General features: G+C 46.8%; 1 protein-coding gene across 1 annotated transcript in view; it reads left to right on the plus strand.

Moving 5' to 3' along the window:
- The window catches only part of LOC311122353 (neurobeachin-like), a gene marked incomplete at both ends in the record, with an annotated part of 67,349 nt that overhangs the window by 10,047 nt on the left and 34,854 nt on the right, over positions 1–22,448 (plus strand). Inside the window, 5 exon segments of the mRNA XM_084196725.1 lie at positions 7,834–7,898; positions 8,829–8,937; positions 15,893–16,059; positions 17,385–17,509; positions 17,635–17,793. Coding sequence (XP_084052851.1) covers positions 7,834–7,898; positions 8,829–8,937; positions 15,893–16,059; positions 17,385–17,509; positions 17,635–17,793 — 625 coding nt within the window.

Raw genomic sequence — 22,448 nt, forward strand, 5'->3', positions numbered from 1 at the left:
CTGGGTTCCTCCTAATGCAAGACAATGCTAGACCTCATGTGGCTGGAGTGTGTCAGCAGTTCCTGCAAGAGGAAGGCATTGATGCTATGGAGTGGCCTGCCCGTTCCCCAGACCTGAATCCAATTGAGCACATCTGGGACATCATGTCTCGCTCCATCCACCAACGCCACGTTGCACCACAGACTGTCCAGGAGTTGCCGGATGCTTTAGTCCAGGTCTGGGAGTAGATCCCTCAGGAGACCATCCGCCACCTCATCAGGAGCATGCCCAGGCGTTGTAGGGAGGTCATACAGGCACATGGAGGCCACACACACTACTGAGCCTCATTTTGACTTGTTTTAAGGACATTACATCAAAGTTGGATTAGCCTGTAGTTTGGTTTTCCACTTTAATGTTGAGGGTGACTCCAAATCCAGACCTCCTTGGGTTGATAAATTTGATTTCCATTGATAATTTTTGTGTGATTTTGTTGTCAGCACATTCAACTATGTAAAAAGTATTTAATAAGATTATTTCATTCAGATCTAGGATGTGTTGTTTAAGTGTTCCCTTTATTTTTTTGAGCAGTGTATTACACTTGATCTTTCTTGAATAAGTTCCTCCATTTCTTTTTGTTTTTTCTCTCATTTATTCTGAGCCTGTATTGTCATCTATCTGTTCTGTTAGACCTTCCGTTTCCTTTTTAGTGTGGACTCTTTTGACCTAAATTGCTTTTGTTTTCGAGATGAGTACTGAATTGCATGGCCTCTAAAGGCACATTTTTTAAGTGTCCCCTACAATAAGGGGATTTGCTGTACCTATGTATTTCTAATTTATTTGGTGAAGTCTGGGTTCTTGCTCTTTAGTTCAAAGTCAGATGACCTCAGCAGACCTTGTATATTCCAGGATGAGATAGTGAAAGCATGTTGTCTAGTGTTGTTTCTCTCTCAATTGGTGGCTAAGAGTCAAATCAAAGCCAGTTGAAATCCATGAGAGAGGGAGAAAGAGAGCAAGAGAGAGGCATTAATTGTGGTCCTCTGTAGCTCAGCTGGTAGAGCACGGTGCTTGTAACGCCAAGGTAGTGGGTTCGATCCCCGGGACCACCCATACACAAAAATGTATGCTAAATGGCTTATTATTATAATTCAATTTAAATTTAAATTCAATTTAAGGTCTTTATTGGCATGGGAAACGTATGTTAACATTGCCAAAGCAAGTGAAGTGCTCTCTCTCTCTCTCTCTCTCTCTCTCTCTCTCTCTCTGTCTCTCGCTCTCTCTCTCTCTGTCTCTCGCTCTCTCTCTCTGTCTCTCTCTCTCTCTCTGTCTCTCTCTTTCTCTCTCTCTCTCTCTCTCTGTCTCTCTCTCGCTCTCTCTCTCTCTGTCTCTCTCTCTTTCTCTCTGTCTCTCTCTCTCGCTCGCTCTCTCTCTCTGAATTATAATGCATTATGTATGTACTCATGAGGCATTAAAGTGTGCTTATTATAATGCATTATGAAGAGGGTATTCATGTTACCAAGTTTCTCTGCTACAGTTTTTTTCTCCAAATATCGGCTATATATCAGTTCTCTTCTTAGCCAAAACCAGCTTCTAGCAGACTGGCATTATGAACCTGTGACTAATTCGTGGACCCACCATTTGGGAAACGTGCACAGGTTGACGCAACTCATGAGTTGATTCTACATTCATTGGCCACCTTATGTTACACTTTAAATTGGTGTTTTAAGTCATTCTCAAAGCTTACCCTCAGTCAGTCTGTCAGCCCCCATAGATGCAGCACTAAGCAACCAATGATGAGGGCTGTTTTTTGATCGACAGGTCTGAGGTGCTATCAGATGGGTGTCTGGTTACAGACCCGCCCAATGCGGATGAAATGCCATATTTCCAAAAATTATTCTCGTCTGCTTCGCCACTATATCTCTCTTCCAAACAGGCACAATGATTCATAAACTGCATAAACATGCTTTTACAATATTATCCAACCATATCCTCCCTCTCTGCTCTCTTTTACAATATTATCCAACCATATCCTCCCTCTCTACTCTCTTTTACAATATTATCCAACCATATCCTCCCTCTCTGCTCTCTTTTACAATATTATCCAACCATATCCTCCCTCTCTGCTCTCTTTTACAATATTATCCAACCATATCCTCCCTCTCTGCTCTCTTTTACAATATTATCCAACCATATCCTCCCTCTCTGCTCTCTTTTACAATATTATCCAACCATATCCTCCCTCTCTACTCTCTTTTACAATATTATCCAACCATATCCTCCCTCTCTGCTCTCTTTTACAATATTATCCAACCATATCCTCCCTCTCTGCTCTCTTTTACAATGTTATTACATTTACGTCATTTACCAGACGCTCTTATCCAGAGCAACTTACAGTTAGTCAGTGCATACGTTTTATTTATTTATTTTTATTTTATTTATTTTTTCATACTGGCCCCCCATGGGAAACGAACCCACATCCCTGCCGGCCAAACCACTGTGCCACTCTCTGCTCTATATTACTATATTATCCAATCATATCCTCCCTCTCTGCTGTCTTGGTCTTTGAGAACCAAGCACCACTTTGGGACACACTGATATCCCAAGCAAGGTGTGGCCCTTCGATAACATGCAGAAGTAGAAACAGAATGGTACTCACCTCTGACTTTCATTCTTCAGATTTGAGTGGTTTTCCGCTAGTCGTTCAAGACTAGAGTTGAGATGTTCTTGTCCTTTGAGGAATCCATTCCTCTCATCCTCCTCTCCTCTTGTTTTCTCCTTTCTCAACCTTCTCTCTTCTCCTCTCCAGTCTTCTCTCCTCTCTTCTCCTCTCCAGTCCTCTCTATGACATCCTCCTCTCTCTCTTTTCCGCTCCTCTATATTCTATACTCCTCACTTTGCTTTCTCTCATCTCCTCCCCTCCTCTCCTCTCCTCCTCTCCTCCTCTCCCCTCCTCTCCCCTCCTCTCCTCTCCTCTCCTCTCCTCTCCTCTCCTCTCCTCTCCTCTCCTCTCCTCTCCTCTCCTCTCCTCTCCTCTCCTCTCCTCTCCTCTCCTCTCCTCTCCTCTCCTCTCCTCTCCTCTCCTCTCCTCTCCTCTCCTCTCCTCTCCTCTCCTCTCCTCTCCTCTCCTGTCCTGTCAGTGTGTCTAGTATTACACAGTGCTTCAGCCTTGTCTTCCATTAGGGGCCCAGGGGACAGAACCCCAGCCCAGGTATTGATCCCTGGGATGGGGAAGGGAACCTGAGATGCTCCCCTGAGTTCTCCAGACCCATTCCAGCCATGGAGATAATGGAGCTATCTCTTTCTCTCTCTCTTGCTCTCTTTCTCCCTCTCTCATGGATTTCAACTGGCTTTGATTAAGCTTTTAGCCAGTAGAGCTAACGATGATGTCTGCATCCTGTATACTGTCTGGGAATAGGCTGTAAACTGTATTTGAAACCCCACCTCTTTAAGGAATACCTGGGATAGGCTAAAGTATTCCTTCTAACCCCCCCCCCCCCCCCCCCAAATTGTAAAGTGGTTATCCCACTGGCTATAGGGTGAACGCACCAATTTGTGAGTCGCTCTGGCTAAGAGCGTCTGCTAAATGACGTTAATGTGCCCTTGAGCAAGGCACTTAACCCTAATTGCTCCTGTAAGTCGCTCTGGTTAAGAGCGTCTGCTAAATGACTAAAATGTAAAATGTAAATGTATGTATTTGATGATCACTGGTCACATGATAGAAAGGTTTAGGTTGTGATATTGGGTTTATTTTAGTATTAATCACAACTAGGGCTGTTGCGGTGACCGTATTACCGCCACACCGGCGGTCACGAGTCGTGAAGGCAGTCAAATTCCACGTGACTGTTTAGTCACGGTAATTAGGCTTCTCCGAGCTCTGATGCTAATGATGGTCATTAGTAACCTACCCAACTAGCTAACTGCCTGGTACTCAGCACTCTATTGTCCCTCTAATCACTCTGACATCAATGCAAAATCGAACACTTAATGAGAGCCCATGAGCTCATGTTGTGCAACATTTCCATAGGCTATGCAATTGATAAAACAGAGTGATGGCCTCTACTAAAAAGAGGAGGATCCCATCAGCTTTCTATAGGCTAGGCCTACTATATTTATTTCTAAACTTTCCTCATATTAAGCACATTGCTTCTCTTTACAACAGGAGTATAGCCTACCTGGCTGGCATGAAAATGAACCACAAGAAAAGCGTCCTCCATTCGCTATTTAAATGCATTGATTACATGTATTTTTTTCCCGCTGCCACTGTTTCAGACAGGTGCATGATAATGGTCCATTCTAAATCAAAATAAATGTTACACATGTATTATTTAGTATATGTAAAGACAGGATAAAAATCAAGAATAGTCTGATGGGTAACAATATTACTTGTGAATTATATATTATCACTTGTGAATGATGCCCAGTGTAAGGCAATAAACTTGTTCTAATCATAGTCGCACACCTCATGTAGTCTAGCCCATAGGCCTATATGTTTTCATAAGGTTTGTATCACAACAAAAATGGCCAAATAACTTCTTTAAATTAAGCACATGAATCCGCTTTACAAGGGGTGTAGAGCCTAACTGACATACATAAACCTGAGTTTCAAGTTTGGGGAAGATAATTTTCACCATAAAAATGCACCTTTTATAATAAAACCATTACATGCATAATTGCATTTGCGGTCACTTTTGATAATGGTGTTTTCCCGCTAATGGAACATTTGCGCTTATAGCCTACTGCCATGTGGACGCATTGCTGCTCTTATAATGTAAAGAAATAGCCTAATAGTTTATCACATTTTAAGCTAAACGTTCTGATCTGTTGCATCAGCGTAAAACAGTTTTTTTTGGATGCAAGTGTTGTATTAATTTGGAATCTATTTCATCCCACAACTTTCCCAGAGTAAGTTTGGAATATTTATTTCTCGCACAGAATAGAATAGGTCGACTTTTGTACTATGGGGGATAGTAGATTGACGTAGGCTAGTGCTTTTGCTGTTCGTTAGGCCGACTCATCTTGTTGGCTGACGAAAAGTAAATGTGGACAGTTCTTCCAATATCTTCAATATGCACCTCGGAATTGGATAAGGACGCGCGCAGCTGCGTCACGGATTTGTCTGTCTTCACTTGTAGCCTGTGAGAAAGACCCGATCACGTGATAGAAAGCCATGTGAGTGAGAGGCGCTTCGAATTGCGCAGCACACTCGGGGAGAAGGGCACAATGCAGCACTCCGGGCCGCAAAAGGCATGGATTTCTTTAGGGTGCATTACGGCCACACAAAGGGAATGCCGCCCGGAAATTCGAGGCATTATAAAGTGCTTGTCAAATTGTGAATGAGAGACTGATGAAGTGTGTACAGCCTGCGCTTAAAACAAAGCAGAGCTCATGCCTTTCAAGCGACTTTTTTCAAATCATCATTAGAATCATACAGCCTTACAATGTATTAAAAATCAAAACATATAGCCCAACGTTTGTAGAACAACTAAAGTTACATTAATAACTCTAAATGAAGCATAAAGGAGGACCTGTTTCTTTGTTAACCGCTCAACACTGAATAGCAGCATGTGGCCACTTCCTCAAATCGTTTGGAGAAAATATCCTTTCTATGTTATTCAGCTTTGTTCAGTTGTATTTTTCATAATATGTAGATGTTCCAAAGGTCTGCATCAGTGGCTTGTAGGCTATGTGTGGAAGCCAGGAGATGCTAAATGTGTTTATGTTAATTAACGGTCAACTACCGTGAGACCGACAGTTATTTGCATGACAATCACCGGCTGACTACATTTTGTGACCGCCACAGCCCTAATCACAACGAAATGTCCTTCAGGGGAAAATATTTTTTGGGAATTTGCATGTTTGTGTTTCAGCCCAGTGTTAGCCCGGTCACCTGGTTTGCTATGAAGCTGAGAGATGAGGATGGAGAAATGTAGCCATAGAAAGAGCTGTTGATGCAAGTGGTCCGTAGTGGTTAGTGGTGCTCTGTAGTGGTCCGTAGTGGTTAGTGGTTCTCTGTAGTGGTCCGTAGTGGTTAGTGGTGCTCTGTAGTGGTCCGTAGTGGTTAGTGGTGCTCTGTAGTGGTCCGTAGTGGTTAGTGGTGCTCTGTAGTGGTCCGTAGTGGTTAGTGGTGCTCTGTAGTGGTCCGTAGTGGGTAGTGGTGCTCTGTAGTGGTCCGTAGTGGTTAGTGGTGCTCTGTAGTGGTCCGTAGTGGTTAGTGGTGCTCTGTAGTGGTCCGTAGTGGTTAGTGGTGCTCTGTAGTGGACCATAGTGGTGCTCTGTAGTGGTCCGTAGTGGTTAGTGGTGCTCTGTAGTGGTCCGTAGTGGTGCTCTGTAGTGGTCCGTAGTGGTTAGTGGTGCTCTGTAGTGGTCCGTAGTGGTGCTCTGTAGTGGTCCGTAGTGGTTAGTGGTGCTCTGTAGTGGTCCGTAGTGGTCCATAGTGGTGCTCTGTAGTGGTGCTCTGTAGTGGTGCTCTGTAGTGGTGCTCTGTAGTGGTCCGTAGTGGTTAGTGGTGCTCTGTAGTGGTCCATAGTGGTGCTCTGTAGTGGTCCATAGTGGTGCTCTGTAGTGGTGCTCTGTAGTGGTCCGTAGTGGTTAGTGGTGCTCTGTAGTGGTCCGTAGTGGTGCTCTGTAGTGGTCCATAGTGGTGCTCTGTAGTGGTCCATAGTGGTGCTCTGTAGTGGTCCATAGTGGTGCTCTGTAGTGGTGCTCTGTAGTGGTCCATAGTGGTGCTCTGTAGTGGTCCATAGTGGTGCTCTGTAGTGGTGCTCTGTAGTGGTCCATAGTGGTGCTCTGTAGTGGTCCATAGTGGTGCTCTGTAGTGGTCCATAGTGGTGCTCTGTAGTGGTCCATAGGGGTCCATAGTGGTGCTCTGTAGTGGTCCATAGGGGTCCATAGTGGTGCTCTGTAGTGGTGCTCTGTAGTGGTCCGTAGTGGGTAGTGGTGCTCTGTAGTGGTCCGTAGTGGTTAGTGGTGCTCTGTAGTGGTCCATAGTGGTGCTCTGTAGTGGTGCTCTGTAGTGGTCCATAGTGGTGCTCTGTAGTGGTGCTCTGTAGTGGTCCATAGGGGTCCATAGTGGTGCTCTGTAGTGGTGCTCTGTAGTGGTCCATAGTGGTGCTCTGTAGTGGTGCTCTGTAGTGGTCCATAGGGGTCCATAGTGGTGCTCTGTAGTGGTGCTCTGTAGTGGTCCATAGTGGTGCTCTGTAGTGGTGCTCTGTAGTGGTGCTCTGTAGTGGTCCATAGTGGTGCTCTGTAGTGGTGCTCTGTAGTGGTCCATAGGGGTCCATAGTGGTGCTCTGTAGTGGTCCATAGGGGTCCATAGTGGTGCTCTGTAGTGGTGCTCTGTAGTGGTCCATAGTGGTGCTCTGTAGTGGTCCATAGTGGTGCTCTGTAGTGGTGCTCTGTAGTGGTCCATAGGGGTCCATAGTGGTGCTCTGTAGTGGTGCTCTGTAGTGGTGCTCTGTAGTGGTGCTCTGTAGTGGTGCTCTGTAGTGGTCTGTAGTGGTGCTCTGTAGTGGTCTGTAGTGGTCCGTGGGGGTCTGTAGGGGTCCGTAGTGGTCTGTGGGGGTCTGTAGTGGTCCGTAGTGGTCCGTAGTGGTCTGTAGTGGTCCGTGGGGGTCTGTAGTGGTCTGTAGTGGTCCGTAGTGGTCCGTAGTGGTCTGTAGTGGTCCATAGGGGTCCGTAGGGTTCCGTAGTGGTCTGTAGTGGTCCGTGGGGGTCTGTAGTGGTCCGTAGTGCTCTGTAGTGGTCCGTAGTGGTCCGTAGTGGTCTGTGGGGGTATGTGGGGGTCTGTGGTGCTCTATAATGGTCCTTAGTGGTCTGTAGTTGTCAGTGTGTGACCTTGTGTCTGTGTTGTGTTTCCAGGAGTGGCAGAACTCGATCCAGAAGAACGCCGGTCTGGCCTTCATCGAGCTCATCAACGAGGGAAGGTAATCAATCACCTATCACATTGATCTATCTATATTATACTTCTTAATATGTTATCACCATCAGCAATCGTCTGCTCATGTCTGTGTGGTAGATATCTGCTTACTCTCTCTCCCTCACCCCCCCACTCTCTCTCTCTCTCTCTCTCTCACCCCCCCACTCTGTCTCTCTCTCTCTCCCTCACCCCCCCATTCTGTCTCTCTCTCTCACCCCCCCACTCTCTCTCTCTCTCTCTCCCTCACCCCCCACTCTCTCTCTCTCTCTCCCTCACCCCCCCACTCTCTCTCTCTCTCTCCCTCACCCCCCCACTCTCTCTCTCTCTCCCTCACCCCCCCACTCTCTCTCTCTCTCTCCCTCACCCCCCCCACTCTCTCTCTCTCTCTCTCCCTCACCCCCCCACTCTGTCTCTCTCTCCCTCACCCCCCCACTCTGTCTCTCTCTCCCTCACCCCCCCACTCTCTCTCTCTCTCTCCCTCACCCCCCCACTCTGTCTCTCTCTCCCTCACCCCCCCCACTCTCTCTCTCCCTCCTTCACCCCCCCACTCTCTCTCTCTCTCTCCCTCACCCCCCCACTCTCTCTCTCTCTCTCTCCCTCACCCCCCCACTCTCTCTCTCTCTCTCCCTCACCCCCCCACTCTCTCTCTCTCTCTCCCTCACCCCCCCACTCTCTCTCTCTCTCTCCCTCACCCCCCCACTCTGTCTCTCTCTCCCTCACCCCCCCCACTCTCTCTCTCCCTCCTTCACCCCCCCACTCTCTCTCTCTCTCTCTCTGTCTCTCTCTCTCTCCCTCACCCCCCCACTCTGTCTCTCTCTCTCTCCCTCACCCCCCCACTCTGTCTCTCTCTCTCTCCCTCACCCCCCCCACTCTGTCCCCCTCTCTCTCTCCCTCATCCCCCCCACTCTCCCCCTCTCTTCCCTCTCTCTCACCTCAGACTGCTGTGCCATGCTATGAAGGACCATATTGTGCGTGTGGCCAACGAGGCTGAGTTTATCCTGAACAGACAGAGAGCTGAAGACGTACACAAACATGCTGAGTTTGAGGTGAACACAGAGTCTGTCTGTCTGTCTGTCTGTCTGTCTGTCTGTCTGTCTGTCTGTCTGTCTGTCTGTCTGTCTGTCTGTCTGTCTGTCTGTCTGTCTGTCTGTCTGTCTGTCTGTCTGTCTGTTTCAGTAAGTTGTTATCAATCAATTTTCAATCAATTTTATTTTATATAGCCCTTCTTACATCAGCTAATATCTCGAAGTGCTGTACAGAAACCCAGCCTAAAACCCCAAACAGCTAGTAATGCAGGTGTAGAAGCACGGTGGCTAGGAAAAACTCCCTAGAAAGGCGAAAACCTAGGAAGAAACCTAGAGAGGAACCAGGCTATGAGGGGTGGCCAGTCCTCTTCTGGCTGTGCCGGGTGGAGATTATAACAGAACCATGCCAAGATGTTCAAAAATGTTCATAAGTGACAAGCATGGTCAAATAATAATCAGGAATAAATCTCAGTTGGCTTTTCATAGCCGATCATTAAGAGTTTGAAAACAGCAGGTCTGGGACAGGTAGGGGTTCCATAACCGCAGGCAGAACAGTTTAAACTGGAATAGCAGCAAGGCCAGGCGGACTGGGGACAGCAAGGAGTCACCACGGCCGGTAGTCCCGACGTATGGTCCTAGGGCTCAGGTCTCTCAGTTGGCTTTTCATAGCCGATCATTAAGAGTTGAAAACAGCAGGTCTGGGACAGGTAGGGGTTTTGTAACCGCAGGCAGAACAGTTGAAACTGGAATAGCAGCAAGGCCAGGCGGACTGGGGACAGCAAGGTGTCATCATGCCCGGTAGTCCTGACGTATGGTCCTAGGGCTCAGGTTCTCGGAGAGAAAGAGAGAACGAGAGAATTAGAGAGAGCATACTTAAATTCACACAGGACACTGGATAAGACAGGAGAAGTACTCCAGGTATAACCAACTAACCCCAGCCCCCCGACACATAAACTACTGCAGCATAAATACTGGAGGCTGAGACAGGAGCGGTCCGGAGACACTGTGGCCCCATCCGAAGAAACCCCCGGACAGGGCCAAACAGGAAGGATATAACCCCACCCACTCCGCCAAAGCACAGCCCCCGCACCACTAGAGGGATATCCCCAACCACCAACTTACAATCCTGAGACAAGGCCGAGTATAGCCCACAGAGGTCTCCACCACAGCACAAACCAAGGGGGGGGGCGCCAACCCAGACAGGAAGATCACGTCAGTAACTCAACCCACTCAAGTGACGCACCCCTCCCAGGGACGGCATGAAAGAGCACCAGCAAGCCAGTGACTCAGCCCCTGCAACAGGGTTAGAGGCAGAGAACCCCAGTGGAGAGGGGAACCGGCCCGGCAGAGACAGCAAGGGCTGTTCGTTGCTCCAGCCTTTCCGTTCACCTTCACACTCCTGGGCCAGACTACACTCAATCATATGACCTACTGAAGAGATAAGTCTTCAGTAAAGACTTAAAGGTTGAGACTGAGTCTGCGTCTCTCACATGGGTAGGCAGACTGTTCCATAAAAATGGAGATCTATAGGAGAAAGCCCTGCCTCCCGCTGTTTGCTTAGAAATTCTAGGGACAATTAGGAGGCCTGCGTCTTGTGACCGTAGCGTACGTATTGGTATGTACGGCAGGACCAACTCGGAAAGATAGGTAGGAGCAAGCCCATGTAACGCTTTATAGGTTAACAGTAAAACCTTGAAATCAGCCCTTGCCTTAACAGGAAGCCAGTGTAGGGAAGCTAGCACTGGAGTAATATGATCAAATTTCTTGGTTCTAGTCAGGATTCTAGCAGCCGTATTTAGCACTAACTGAAGTTTATTTAGTGCTTTATCCGGGTAGCCGGAAAATAGAGCATTGCAGTAGTCTAACCTAGAAGTAACAAATGCATGGATTAATTTTTCTGCATCATTTTTGGACAGAAAATTTCTGATTTTTGCAATGTTACGTAGATGGAAAAAAGCTGTCCTTGAAACAGTCTTGATATGTTCGTCAAAAGAGAGATCAGGGTCAAGAGTAACGCCTAGGTCCTTCACAGTTTTATTTGAGACGACTTTACAACCATCAAGATGAATTGTCAGATTTAACAGAAGATCTCTTTGTTTCTTGGGACCTAGAACAAGCATCTCTGTTTTGTCCGAGTTTAAAAGTAAAAAGTTTTCAGCCATCCACTTCCTTATGTCTGAAACACAGGCTTCTAGCGAGGGCAATTTTGGGGCTTCACCATGCTTCATTGAAATGTACAGCTGTGTGTCATCCGCATAGCAGTGAAAGTTAACATTATGTTTTCGAATAACATCCCCAAGAGGTAAAATATATAGTGAAAACAATAGTGGTCCTAAAACGGAACCTTGAGGAACACCGAAATGTACAGTTGATTTGTCGGAGGACAGACCATTCACAGAGACAAACTGATATCTTTCCGACAGGTAGGATCTAAACCAGGCCAGAACTTGTCCGTGTAGACCAATTTGGGTTTCCAGTCTCTCCAAAAGAATGTGGTGATCGATGGTGTCAAAGGCAGCACTAAGGTCTAGTAGCACGAGGACAGATGCAGAGCCTCGGTCTGACGCCATTAAAAGGTCATTTACCACCTTCACAAGTGCAGTCTCAGTGCTATGATGGGGTCTAAAACCAGACTGAAGCATTTCGTATACATTGTTTGTCTTCAGAAAGGCAGTGAGTTGCTGCGCAACAGCTTTTTCTAAAATGTTTGAGAGGAATGGAAGATTCGATATAGGCCGATAGTTTTTTATATTTTCCGGGTCAAGGTTTGGCTTTTTCAAGAGAGGCTTTATCACTGCCACTTTTAGTGAGTTTGGTACACATCCGGTGGATAGAGAGCTGTTTATTATGTTCAACATAGGAGGGCCAAGCACAGGAAGCAGCTCCTTCAGCAGTTTAGTAGGAATAGGATCCAGTATGCAGCTTGAAGGTTTAGAGGCCATGATTATTTTCATCATTGTGTCAAGAGATATAGTACTAAAACACTTAAGTGTCTCTCCCGATCCCAGGCCCTCGCAGAGCTGTGCAGATCCAGGACAGCTAAGCCCTGGAGGAATACGCAGATTCAAAGAGGAGTCCGTAATTTGCTTTCTAATGGTCATGATCTTTTCCTCAAAGAAGTTCATGAATTTATCACTGCTGAAGTGAAAGCCATCCTCTCTTGGGGAATGCTGCTTTTTAGTTAGCTTTGCAACAGTATCAAAAAGAAATTTTGGATTGTTCTTATTTTCCTCGATTAAGTTGGAAAAGTAGGATGATCGAGCAGCAGTGAGGGCTCTTCGGTACTGCACGGTACTGTCTTTCCAAGCTAGTCGGAAGACTTCCAGTTTGGTGTGGCGCCATTTCCGTTCCAATTTCCTGGAAGCTTGCTTCAAAGCTCGGGTATTTTCTGTATACCAGGGAGCTAGTTTCTTATGACAAATGTTTTTCGTTTTTAGGGGTGCAACTGCATCTAGGGTATTGCGCAAGGTTAAATTGAGTTCCTCAGTTAAGTGGTTAACTGATTTTTGTCCTCTGACGTCCTTGGGTAGGCAGAAGGAGTCTGGAAGGGCATCAATGAATTTTTGTGTTGTCTGAGAATTTATAGCACGACTTTTGATGCTCCTTGGTTGGGGTCTGAGCAGATTATTTGTTGCGATTGCAAACGTAATAAAATGGTGGTCCGATAGTCCAGGATTTTGTGGAAAAACATTAAGATCTACAACATTTATTCCATGGGACAAAACTAGGTCCAGAGTATGACTGTGACAGTGAGTAGGTCCAGAGACATGTTGGACAAAACCCACTGAGTCGATAATGGCTCCGAAAGACTTTTGGAGTGGGTCTGTGGACTTCTCCATGTGAATATTAAAATCACCAAAAATTAGAATATGATCTGCTATGACTACAAGGTCTGATAGGAATTCAGGAAACTCAGAGAGGAACGCTGTATATGGCCCAGGAGGCCTGTAAACAGTAGCTATAAAAAGTGATTGAGTAGGCTGCATAGATTTCATGACTAGAAGCTCAAAAGATGAAAACGCCATTTTTTTTTTTGTAAATTGAAATTTGCTATCGTAAATGTTAGCAACACCTCCGCCTTTGCGGGATGCACGGGGAATATGGTCACTAGTGTAACCAGGAGGTGAGGCCTCATTTAACACAGCAAATTCATCAGGCTTAAGCCATGTTTCAGTCAGGCCAATCACATCAAGATTATGATCAGTGATTAGTTCATTGACTATGACTGCCTTTGAAGTGAGGGATCTAACATTAAGTAACCCTATTTTGAGATGTGAGGTATCACAATCTCTTTCAATAATGGCAGGAATGGAGGAGGTCTTTATCCTAATAAGATTGCTAGGGTGAACACCGCCATGTTTAGTTTTGCCCAACCTAGGTCGAGGCACAGACACAGTCTCAATGGGTATGGCTGAGCTGACTACACTGACTGTGCTATTGGCAGACTCCACTAAGCTGGCAGGTTGGCTAACAGCCTGCTGCCTGGCCTGCACCCTATTTCACTGTGGGGCTAGAGGAGTTAGAGCCCTATCTATGTTGGTAGATAAGAGGAGAGCACCCCTCCAGCTAGGATGGAGTCCGTCACTCCTCAGCAGGTCAGGCTTGATCCTGTTTGTGGGTGAGTCCCAGAAAGAGGGCCAATTATCCACAAATGTTATCTTTTGGGAGGGGCAGAAAACAGTTTTCAACCAGCGATTAAGTGCTGAGACTCTGCTGTAGAGCTCGTCACTTCCCCTAACTGGGAGGGGGCCAGAGACAATTACTCGATGCCGACACATCTTTCTAGCTGATTTACACGCTGAAGCTATGTTGCACTTGGTGACCTCTGACTGTTTCATCCTAACATCGTTGGTGCCGACGTGGATAACAATATCTCTATACTCTCTACACTCGCCAGTTTTAGCTTTAGCCAGCACCATCTTTAGATTAGCCTTAACGTCGGTAGCCCTGCCCCCTGGTAAACAGTGTATGATCGCTGGGTGATTCGTTTTAAGTCTAATACTGCGGGTAATGGAGTCGCCAATGACTAGGGTTTTCAATTTGTCAGAGCTAATGGTGGGAGCCTTCGGAGTCTCAGACCCCGTAACGGGAGGAGTAGAGACTAGAGAAGACTCAGACTCAGACTCCGACTCGCTACATAATGGGGAAAACCGGTTGAAGGTTTCTGTCGGCTGAATGAGCGACACCGGTTGAGCATTCCAGCAGTATTTCCCTCCAGAAGCCATGAGAAAGTTGTCCGGCTGCGGGGACTGTGCGGGGGGATTTATACTAACGTTACTGTCTGTACTTACTGGTGGCACAGACGCTGTTTCTTCCTTTCCTACACTGATATTGCCCTTGCCTAACGATTGCGTCTGAAGCTGGGCTTGTAGCACAGCTATTCTCGCCGTAAGGCGAGAATTCTCCTGTATATTATGAGTACAGCGACTGCAATTAGAAGACATCATGTTAATGTTACTACTTAGCTTCGGCTGTTGAAGATGTTGAAGATGTTGACGAATCATGTCCAGATAAAGCGTCCGGAGTGAAAAAGTTGAATAAGGGAAAAAAGTTGCGATGGAAAAAAGGAAAATAACTTAAAGTTGGCAGCTAAAACGCACAGGAAAATGACTCTTCTGTCTCGGGATAAACGTCCGGGGTGAAAAAGTTTAACGAAAAAAGATGAGTGAGGACAAAACTAAAAAGTTGGTAAATTTGTTGAACACAGAGATTGATTAAACGTTTATTAAAAGTAAAACGTGAATAGTTTGGCAGGTAGCCAAGTAGCAACAAACAGCACAGCAACAACAGCACGGAGACAATGCGGAAGCGAGACGGAAGTCACGTGTTCAATCGGAAGTCAAGCCCACTACACACTGTTGAGTTGTAGTGTTGAGTTGTAGTGTTGAGTTATTTTGACCACTCTGTGTCTGTCTCTGTGCCCTCTAGTCCAGTCCACTGAAACATGATATATATATATCTATATATCTATATATCTATATATCTCAACTTCTTTCTTTTACTTTCCCCCTCCCTCCCTCCCTCCCTCCCTCCCTCCCTCCCTCCCTCCCTCCCTCCCTCCCCATTTCTCTCTCCCTCTCTCTACCCCTCTCCCTCCCTCCCTCTCTCCCTCTCTCTCCCCCTCTACCTCCCCCCATCTCCCTCTCCCTCTCTCTACCTCCCTCCCTCCCTCCCTCCCTCCCTCTCTCTACCCCTTTCCCTCCCCCCATCTCCCCCTCTCTCTCTCTCTCTCTACCCCTCTCCCTCCCTCCCTCTCCCCCTCTCTCTCCCCCTCCCTCCCATCTCCCTCTCTCCCTCTCTCTACCTCCCTCCCTCCCTCCCTCTCCCTCCCCCATCTCCCTCTCTCTCCCTCTCTCTACCCCTCTCCCTCTCTCCCTCCCTCTCTCCCTCTCTCTACCCCTCCATCCCTCTCTCCCTCTCTCTACCCCTCTCCCTCCCTCCCTCTCTCCCTCTCTCTACCCCTCTCCCTCCCTCCCTCTCTCCCTCTCTCTACCCCTCCCTCCCTCTCTCCCTCTCTCTACCCCTCTCCCTCCCCATCTCCTTCTCTACCCCTCTTCCTCCCTCCCTTTCTCCCTCTCTCTACCCCTCCTCCTCCCCCCTATCTCCCTCTCTATCCCCCTCCCCCCTCTCTCCCTCTCTCTACCCCCCTCCCTCCCTCTCTCTACCCCTCTCCCTCTCTCCCTCTCTCTACCCCCCCCCTCTCCCTCTCTCTACCCCTCTCTCCCTCCCTCCCTCTCTCTACCCTTCTCCCTCCCTCCCTCTCTCTACCCCTCCCCCCCTCTCTCCCTCTCTCTACCCCTCTCTCCCTCCCTCCCTCTCTCTACCCCTCTCCCTCCCTCCCTCTCTCTACCCCTCTCTCCCTCTCTCTACCCCTCTCCCTCTCTCCCTCTCTCTACCCCTCTCCCTCCCTCCCTTTCTTTCTCCCTCCCCCCTTTTATCTCTCCCTCTACCACCTCCATGCCTCTCATCCCCCCAGTCTAACTGTGCCCAGTACGCTGCTGACAGGATGGAGGAGGAGAAGATGTGCGATCACCTGATCAGCGCCGCCAAGCACAGGGACCATGTGACCGCCAACCAATTGAAACAGAAGATACTCAACATCCTGACCAATAAGCACGGGGCATGGGGCACGATGTCACAGAGGTGAGAGGTAGCGGGAAGGACAGGGAAGAAACACACACAGGGGGTCGAAGGAAGGACAGGAACAGACACACAGGGGGTCGAAGGAAGGACAGGAACAGACACACAGGGGGTAGTAGGAAGGACAGGAACAGACACACAGGGGGTCGAAGGAAGGACAGGAACAGACACACAGGGGGTCGAAGGAAGGACAGGAACAGACACACAGGGGGTAGTAGGAAGGACAGGAACAGACACACAGTGGGTAGTAGGAAGGACAGGAACAGACACACAGGGGGTAGTAGGAAGGACAGGAACAGACACACAGGGGGTAGTAGGAAGGACAGGAACAGACACACAGGGGGTAGTAGGAAGGACAGGAACAGACACACAGGGGGTAGTAGGAAGGACAGGAACAGACACACAGGGGGTCGAAGGAAGGACAGGAACAGACACACAGGGGGTAGTAGGAAGGACAGGAACAGACACACAGGGGGTAGTAGGAAGGACAGGAACAGACACACAGGGGGTAGTAGGAAGGACAGGAACAGACACACAGGGGGTAGTAGGAAGGACAGGAACAGACACACAGGGGGTAGTAGGAAGGACAGGAACAGACACACAGGGGGTCGAAGGAAGGACAGGAACAGACACACAGGGGGTATTAGGAAGGACAGGAACAGACACACAGGGGGTAGTAGGAAGGACAGGAACAGACACACAGGGGGTAGTAGGAAGGACAGGAACAGACACACAGGGGGTAGTAGGAAGGACAGGAACAGACACACAGGGGGTAGTAGGAAGGACAGGAACAGACACACAGGGGGTAGTAGGAAGGACAGGAACAGACACACAGGGGGTAGTAGGAAGGACAGGAACAGACACACAGGGGGTAGTAGGAAGGACAGGAACAGACACACAGGGGGTAGTAGGAAGGACAGGAACAGACACACAGGGGGTAGTAGGAAGGACAGGAACAGACACACAGGGGGTAGTAGGAAGGACAGGAACATACACACAGGGGGTAGTAGAAAAGCTGTCACTGTGATGTAGAGGGTTCTGTTAGGTTAGCTTTGAGACAGGAAGACAGGAAAACAGGAAGCATCTGCTTGCTCAGACACACACGTACGCACAAACACATATTTTGATTGATTGATTGGACATCCGTTCATTCAGAGCTCACCCCAGGCCAGTGCCAATGTTCTCACTAAATCACAGCATGAAGAGGAGGAGGAGCTAATCTGTCTTTATTGTGGTCCTTATTGACCTTGTATTCCGCCCCCTTTCGCTCTCTCAGCCAATTACATGAGCTGCTTTAACTTATTTCCCCACCCCTTTTATTCCCTCAGCCAATTACATGACTTCTGGCGTCTGGACTACTGGGAGGACGACCTGAGGAGGAGGCGGAGATTCGTACGAAACCCCCTTGGCTCCACCCACCCTGAAGTGTCACTTAAAGCCCTGGAGGACTACGGTCAGTCACCTATCCCAGAATACACTGCAAGTTATTTAGTTAGTTAGTTAGTTACTTGACCATTTTTTTAAACAGTGGCATCATTTACCATTTGGTATCAGCTATGTACTAATCGTGTTGTGCAGGTACGGAGGAGGAGGAGGAGGAAGAGGAGGGGGGGCTTAAGTCTAAGAAGTCCTTGCGCAGCCAATCAGTGGTCAGTCAGAACCCGGAGGCGGAGCTAATGCTGGAGGGAGACGACGACGCTGTCAGTCTGCAGCAGGAGAAAGAGATGGAACTGGCAGGTCAGACACACACACGTCCGCCCTGTGTTCATTCTCCTTTCCAGTTAGGAGAAGTTATCTGGTTCTGGTTCTGGATTCTCTGAACAATTTAATAACAACTTAAATACATTTTAATCGAATCAATAAAAACGTAGTTTTAAATTATTACCGTCAAAACCAAACTCACTCGGATAAAACATCAAACAGTCCTGATTTAACTAAAACACGATGTTTATACTTTGTGTCATACCACCCTGTGACGATGTGGATTTCTGCCCACTCGTCACGAACGAGCAAACTGTCTAATCTGCCATTAGGCCCTATTTTAGAATAGCTAATTTCATTACGCATTCTGCCATTTATTTCTAGAAGTATTATACTGCACATTACTATTCTAGTATTCTCTAGCTCCTGTGTTAGCAGGAAGCTACTGTTTATAGTTCATGCCCAGTTCGGTGGGAAAATGTTTATGGAAAGGTATTTTCGTATAATCTGTTCCACACAAAGGCGGTTATTGTCTCTAACCAACAGAGTGAAACGTTGTTTCGGTGCACAGAATGGCCGTAACACTCACGAGCTAGAAACTCTGTTTGGTTCATTCTGTTAATGATTTCCTTTATTCATACTTCCCACGTTGTGTCGGAGCTCCGTGTGTCCTGTCTTGTCTGTGTCTGTATGAACCTACAGTTGACGTCGGAAGTTTACATACACTTAGGTTGGAGTCATTAAAACTCATTTTTCAACCACTCCACACATTTCTTGTTAACAAACTATAGTTTTGGCAAGTCTGTTAGGACATCTACTTTGTGCATGACACAAGTAATTTCTCTAACAGTTGTTTACAGACAGATTATTTCACTTATAATTCACTGTATCACAATTCCAGTGTGTCAGAAGTTTACATACACTAAGTTGACTGTGCCTTTAAACAGTTTGGAAAATTCCTAGAAAATGATGTCATGGCTTTAGAAGCTTCTAATAGGCTAATTGACGTCATTTGAGTCAATTGGAGGTGTACATGTGGATGTATTTCAAGGCCTACCTTCAAACTCAGTGTCTCTTTGCTTGACATCATGGGAAAATCAAAAGCAATCAGCCAAGACCTCAGAAAAAAAATTGTAGATCTCCACAACTCTGGTAAATCCTTGGGAGCAATTTCCAAATGACTGAAGGTACCACATTAATCTGTACAAACAATAGTACACAAGTATAAACACCATGGGACCACGCAGCCATCATACCGCTCAGAGATGAACGTACTTTGGTGCGAAAAGTGCAAATCAATCCCAGAACAACAGCAAAGGACCTTGTGAAGATGCTGGAGGAAACAGGTACAAAAGTATCTATATCCACAGTAAAACGAGTCCTATATCGACCTAACCAGAAAGGCCGCTCAGCAAGGAAGAAGCCACTGCTCAAAAACTGCCATTGAAAATCCAGACTATGGTTTGCAACTGCACATGGGGACAAAGATTGTACTTTTTGGAGAAATGTCCTCTGGTCTAATGAAACAAAAGTAGAACTGTTTGGCCATAATGACCATCGTTATGTTTGGAGGAAAAAGGGGAGCGCTTGCAAGCCAAAGAACACCATCCCAACCGTGAAGCACGGGGGTGGCAGCATCATGCTGTGGGGGTGCTTTGCTGCAGGAGGGACTGGTGCACTTCACAAAATAGATGGCATCATGAGGAAGGAAAATTATGTGGATATATTGAAGCAACATCTCAAGACATCAGTCAGGAAGTTAAAGCTTGGTCGCAAATGGGTCTTCCAAATGGACAATGACCCCAAGCATACTTCCAAAGTTGTGGCAAAATGGCTTAAGGACAACAAAGTCAAGGTATTGGAGTGGCCATCACAAAGCCCTGACCTCAAACCTATAGAACATTTTTGGGCAGAACTGAAAAAGCGTGTGTGAGCAAGGAGGCCTACAAACCTGACTCAGTTACACCAGCTCTGTCAGGAGGAATGGGCCAAAATTCACCCAACTTATTGTGGGAAGCTTGTGGAAGGCTACCCGAAACGTTTGACCCAAGTTAAACAATTTAAAGGCAACGCTACCAAATACTAATTGAGTGTATGTAAACTTCTGACCCACTGGGAATGTGATGAAATAAATAAAAGCTGAAATAAATCATTTTCTCTACTATTATTCTGACATTTCACATTCTTAAAATAAAGTGTTGATCCTAACTGACCTAAGACAGGGATTTTGTACAAGGATTAAATGTCAGGAATTGTGAAAAACTGAGTTTAAATGTATTTGGTTAAGGTGTACGTAAACTTCCGACTTCAACTGTATGTTACTGGGTTGTCACCAATCGGCCGTTCCATTCAAATCAAATCAAATCTAATTTTATTTGCCACATGCGCAGAATACAACAGGTGTAGACCTTACAGTGAAATGCTTACTTACAAGCCCTTAACCAACAATGCAGTTAAAAAAATAACAGTAGGGAGGCTATATACAGGGGGTACCGGTACAGAGTCAATGTGTAATAACAGTAGGGAGGCTATATACAGGGGGTACCGGTACAGAGTCAATGTGCGGGGGCACCGGCTAGTCGAGGTAATTGAGGTAATATGTACATGTGGGTAGAGTTAAAGTGACTATGCAAAAATAATAAACAGAGTAGCAGCAGCGTAAAAAGATGGGGTGGGGTGGGGTGGGGGGGGGCAAATAGTCTGGGTAGCCATGATTAGCTGTTCAGGAGTCTGATGGCTTGGGAGTAGAAGCTGTTAAGAAGCCTTTTGGACCTACACTTGGCGCTCCGGTACCGCTTGCCGTGCGGTAGCAGAGAGAACAGTCTATGACTAGGGTGGCTGGAGTCTTTGACAATTTTGAGGGCCATCCTCTGACACTGCCTGGAATAGAGGTCCTGGATGGCAGGAAGCTTGGCCCCAGTGATGTACTGGGCCGTACGCACTACCCTCTGTAGTGCCTTGCGGTCGGAGGCCGAGCACTTGCCATACCAGGCGGTGATGCAACCAGTCAGGATGCTCTCGATGGTGCAGCTGTAGAACTTTTTGAGGATCTGAGGACCTATGCCAAATCCTTTCAGTCTCCTGAAGTGGAATAGGCTTTGTCGTGCCCTCTTCACGACTATCTTGTTGTGTTTGGACCATGATAGTTTGTTGGGTGATGTGGACACCAAGGAACTTGAAGCTCTCAACCTGTTCCACTACAGCCCCGTCGATGAGAATGGGGGCGTGCTCAGTCCTCTTTTTTTTTTCCTGTAGTCCACAATCATCTCCTTTGTCTTGGTCACGTTGAGGGTGAGGTTGTTATCCTGGCACCACACCGCCAGGTCTCTGACCTCCTCCCTATAGGCTGTCTCATCGTTGTCGGTGATCAGGCCTACCACTGTTGTGTCATCTGCAAACTTAACATTCACGCAACAATTAATGTTGTTTAACGGCCGATATAAAGTGTTCATGGAAGTGGTATCGTACGTTTTAGACGGAATGTATGTAATGTGATTATTATGTGGAAGCCAGTTACATTTGTATTAGCCAGATGTTGTTGTTATGTTACCAGCGCAACTTTGGTTTTAGAAGAAGAAGAAGATTATTATATATTATTACATGATTTTATTGTATTTTATTTTTTATCCAGTCAGATAAACACCCCGACCGCTCGGAGGCGTCCGCATGGTCCTGAAGCACACCATTGCCTCGTTTTGTATCACATTCCAATGATAAAACTGGGGGGGGGACAAAAAATGCAATTTCAAAATGTCCCCAGTGAATGTTGCACCCCTGATTGGTACAGTATGTTCCAGGAAGTGTACCTCAGGTAGACACTACCGTTCAAATGTTTGGGGTTACTTAGAAAATGTCCTTGTTTTCCATGAAAACATGCATGAAATGAGTTTGAATAGGAAATATAGCAAAATGCATAGGAAATGTAGTCATTGACATGGTTAGAAATAAGATTTCTAATAGAAATAATTATTATGTCCTTCAAACTTTCGTCAAAGAATCCTCAATTTGCAGCAATTACAGCCTTGCAGACCTTTGGCATTCTAGTTGTCAATTTGTTGAGGTAATCTGAAGAGATTTCACCCCATGCTTCCTGAAGCACCTCCCACAAGTTGGATTGGCTTGATGGGCACTTCTTACGTACCATACGGTCAAGCTGCTCCCACAACAGCTCAATAGGGTTGAGATCCGGTGACTGTGCTGGCCACTCCATTATAGACAGAATACCAGCTGACTGCTTCTTCCCTAAATAGTTCTTGCATAGTTTGGAGCTGTGCTTTGGGTCATTGTCCTGTTGTAGGAGGAAATTGGCTCCAATCAAGCGCCGTCCACAGGGTATGGCATGGCGTTGCAAAATGGAGTGATAGCCTTCCTTCTTCAAGATCCCTTTTACCCTGTACAAATCTCCCACTTTACCACCACCAAAGCACTCCCAGACCATCACATTGCCTCCACCATGCTTGACAGATGGAATCAAGCACTCCTCCAGCATCTTTTCATTTGGTCTGCGTCTCACAAATGTTCTTCTTTGTGATCCGAACACCTCAAACTTCGATTCGTCTGTCCATAACACTTTTTCCCCAATCTTCCTCTGTCCAGTGTCTGTGTTCTTTTGCCCATCTTAATCTTTTATTTTTATTGGCCAGTCTGAGATATGGCTTTCTCTTTGCAATTCTGCCTAGAAGGTCAGCATC

Source organism: Coregonus lavaretus (genome assembly GCF_964263955.1).
Source record: "Coregonus lavaretus genome assembly, contig: HAP1_SCAFFOLD_1267, whole genome shotgun sequence".
Classification (NCBI taxonomy): domain Eukaryota; kingdom Metazoa; phylum Chordata; class Actinopteri; order Salmoniformes; family Salmonidae; genus Coregonus; species Coregonus lavaretus.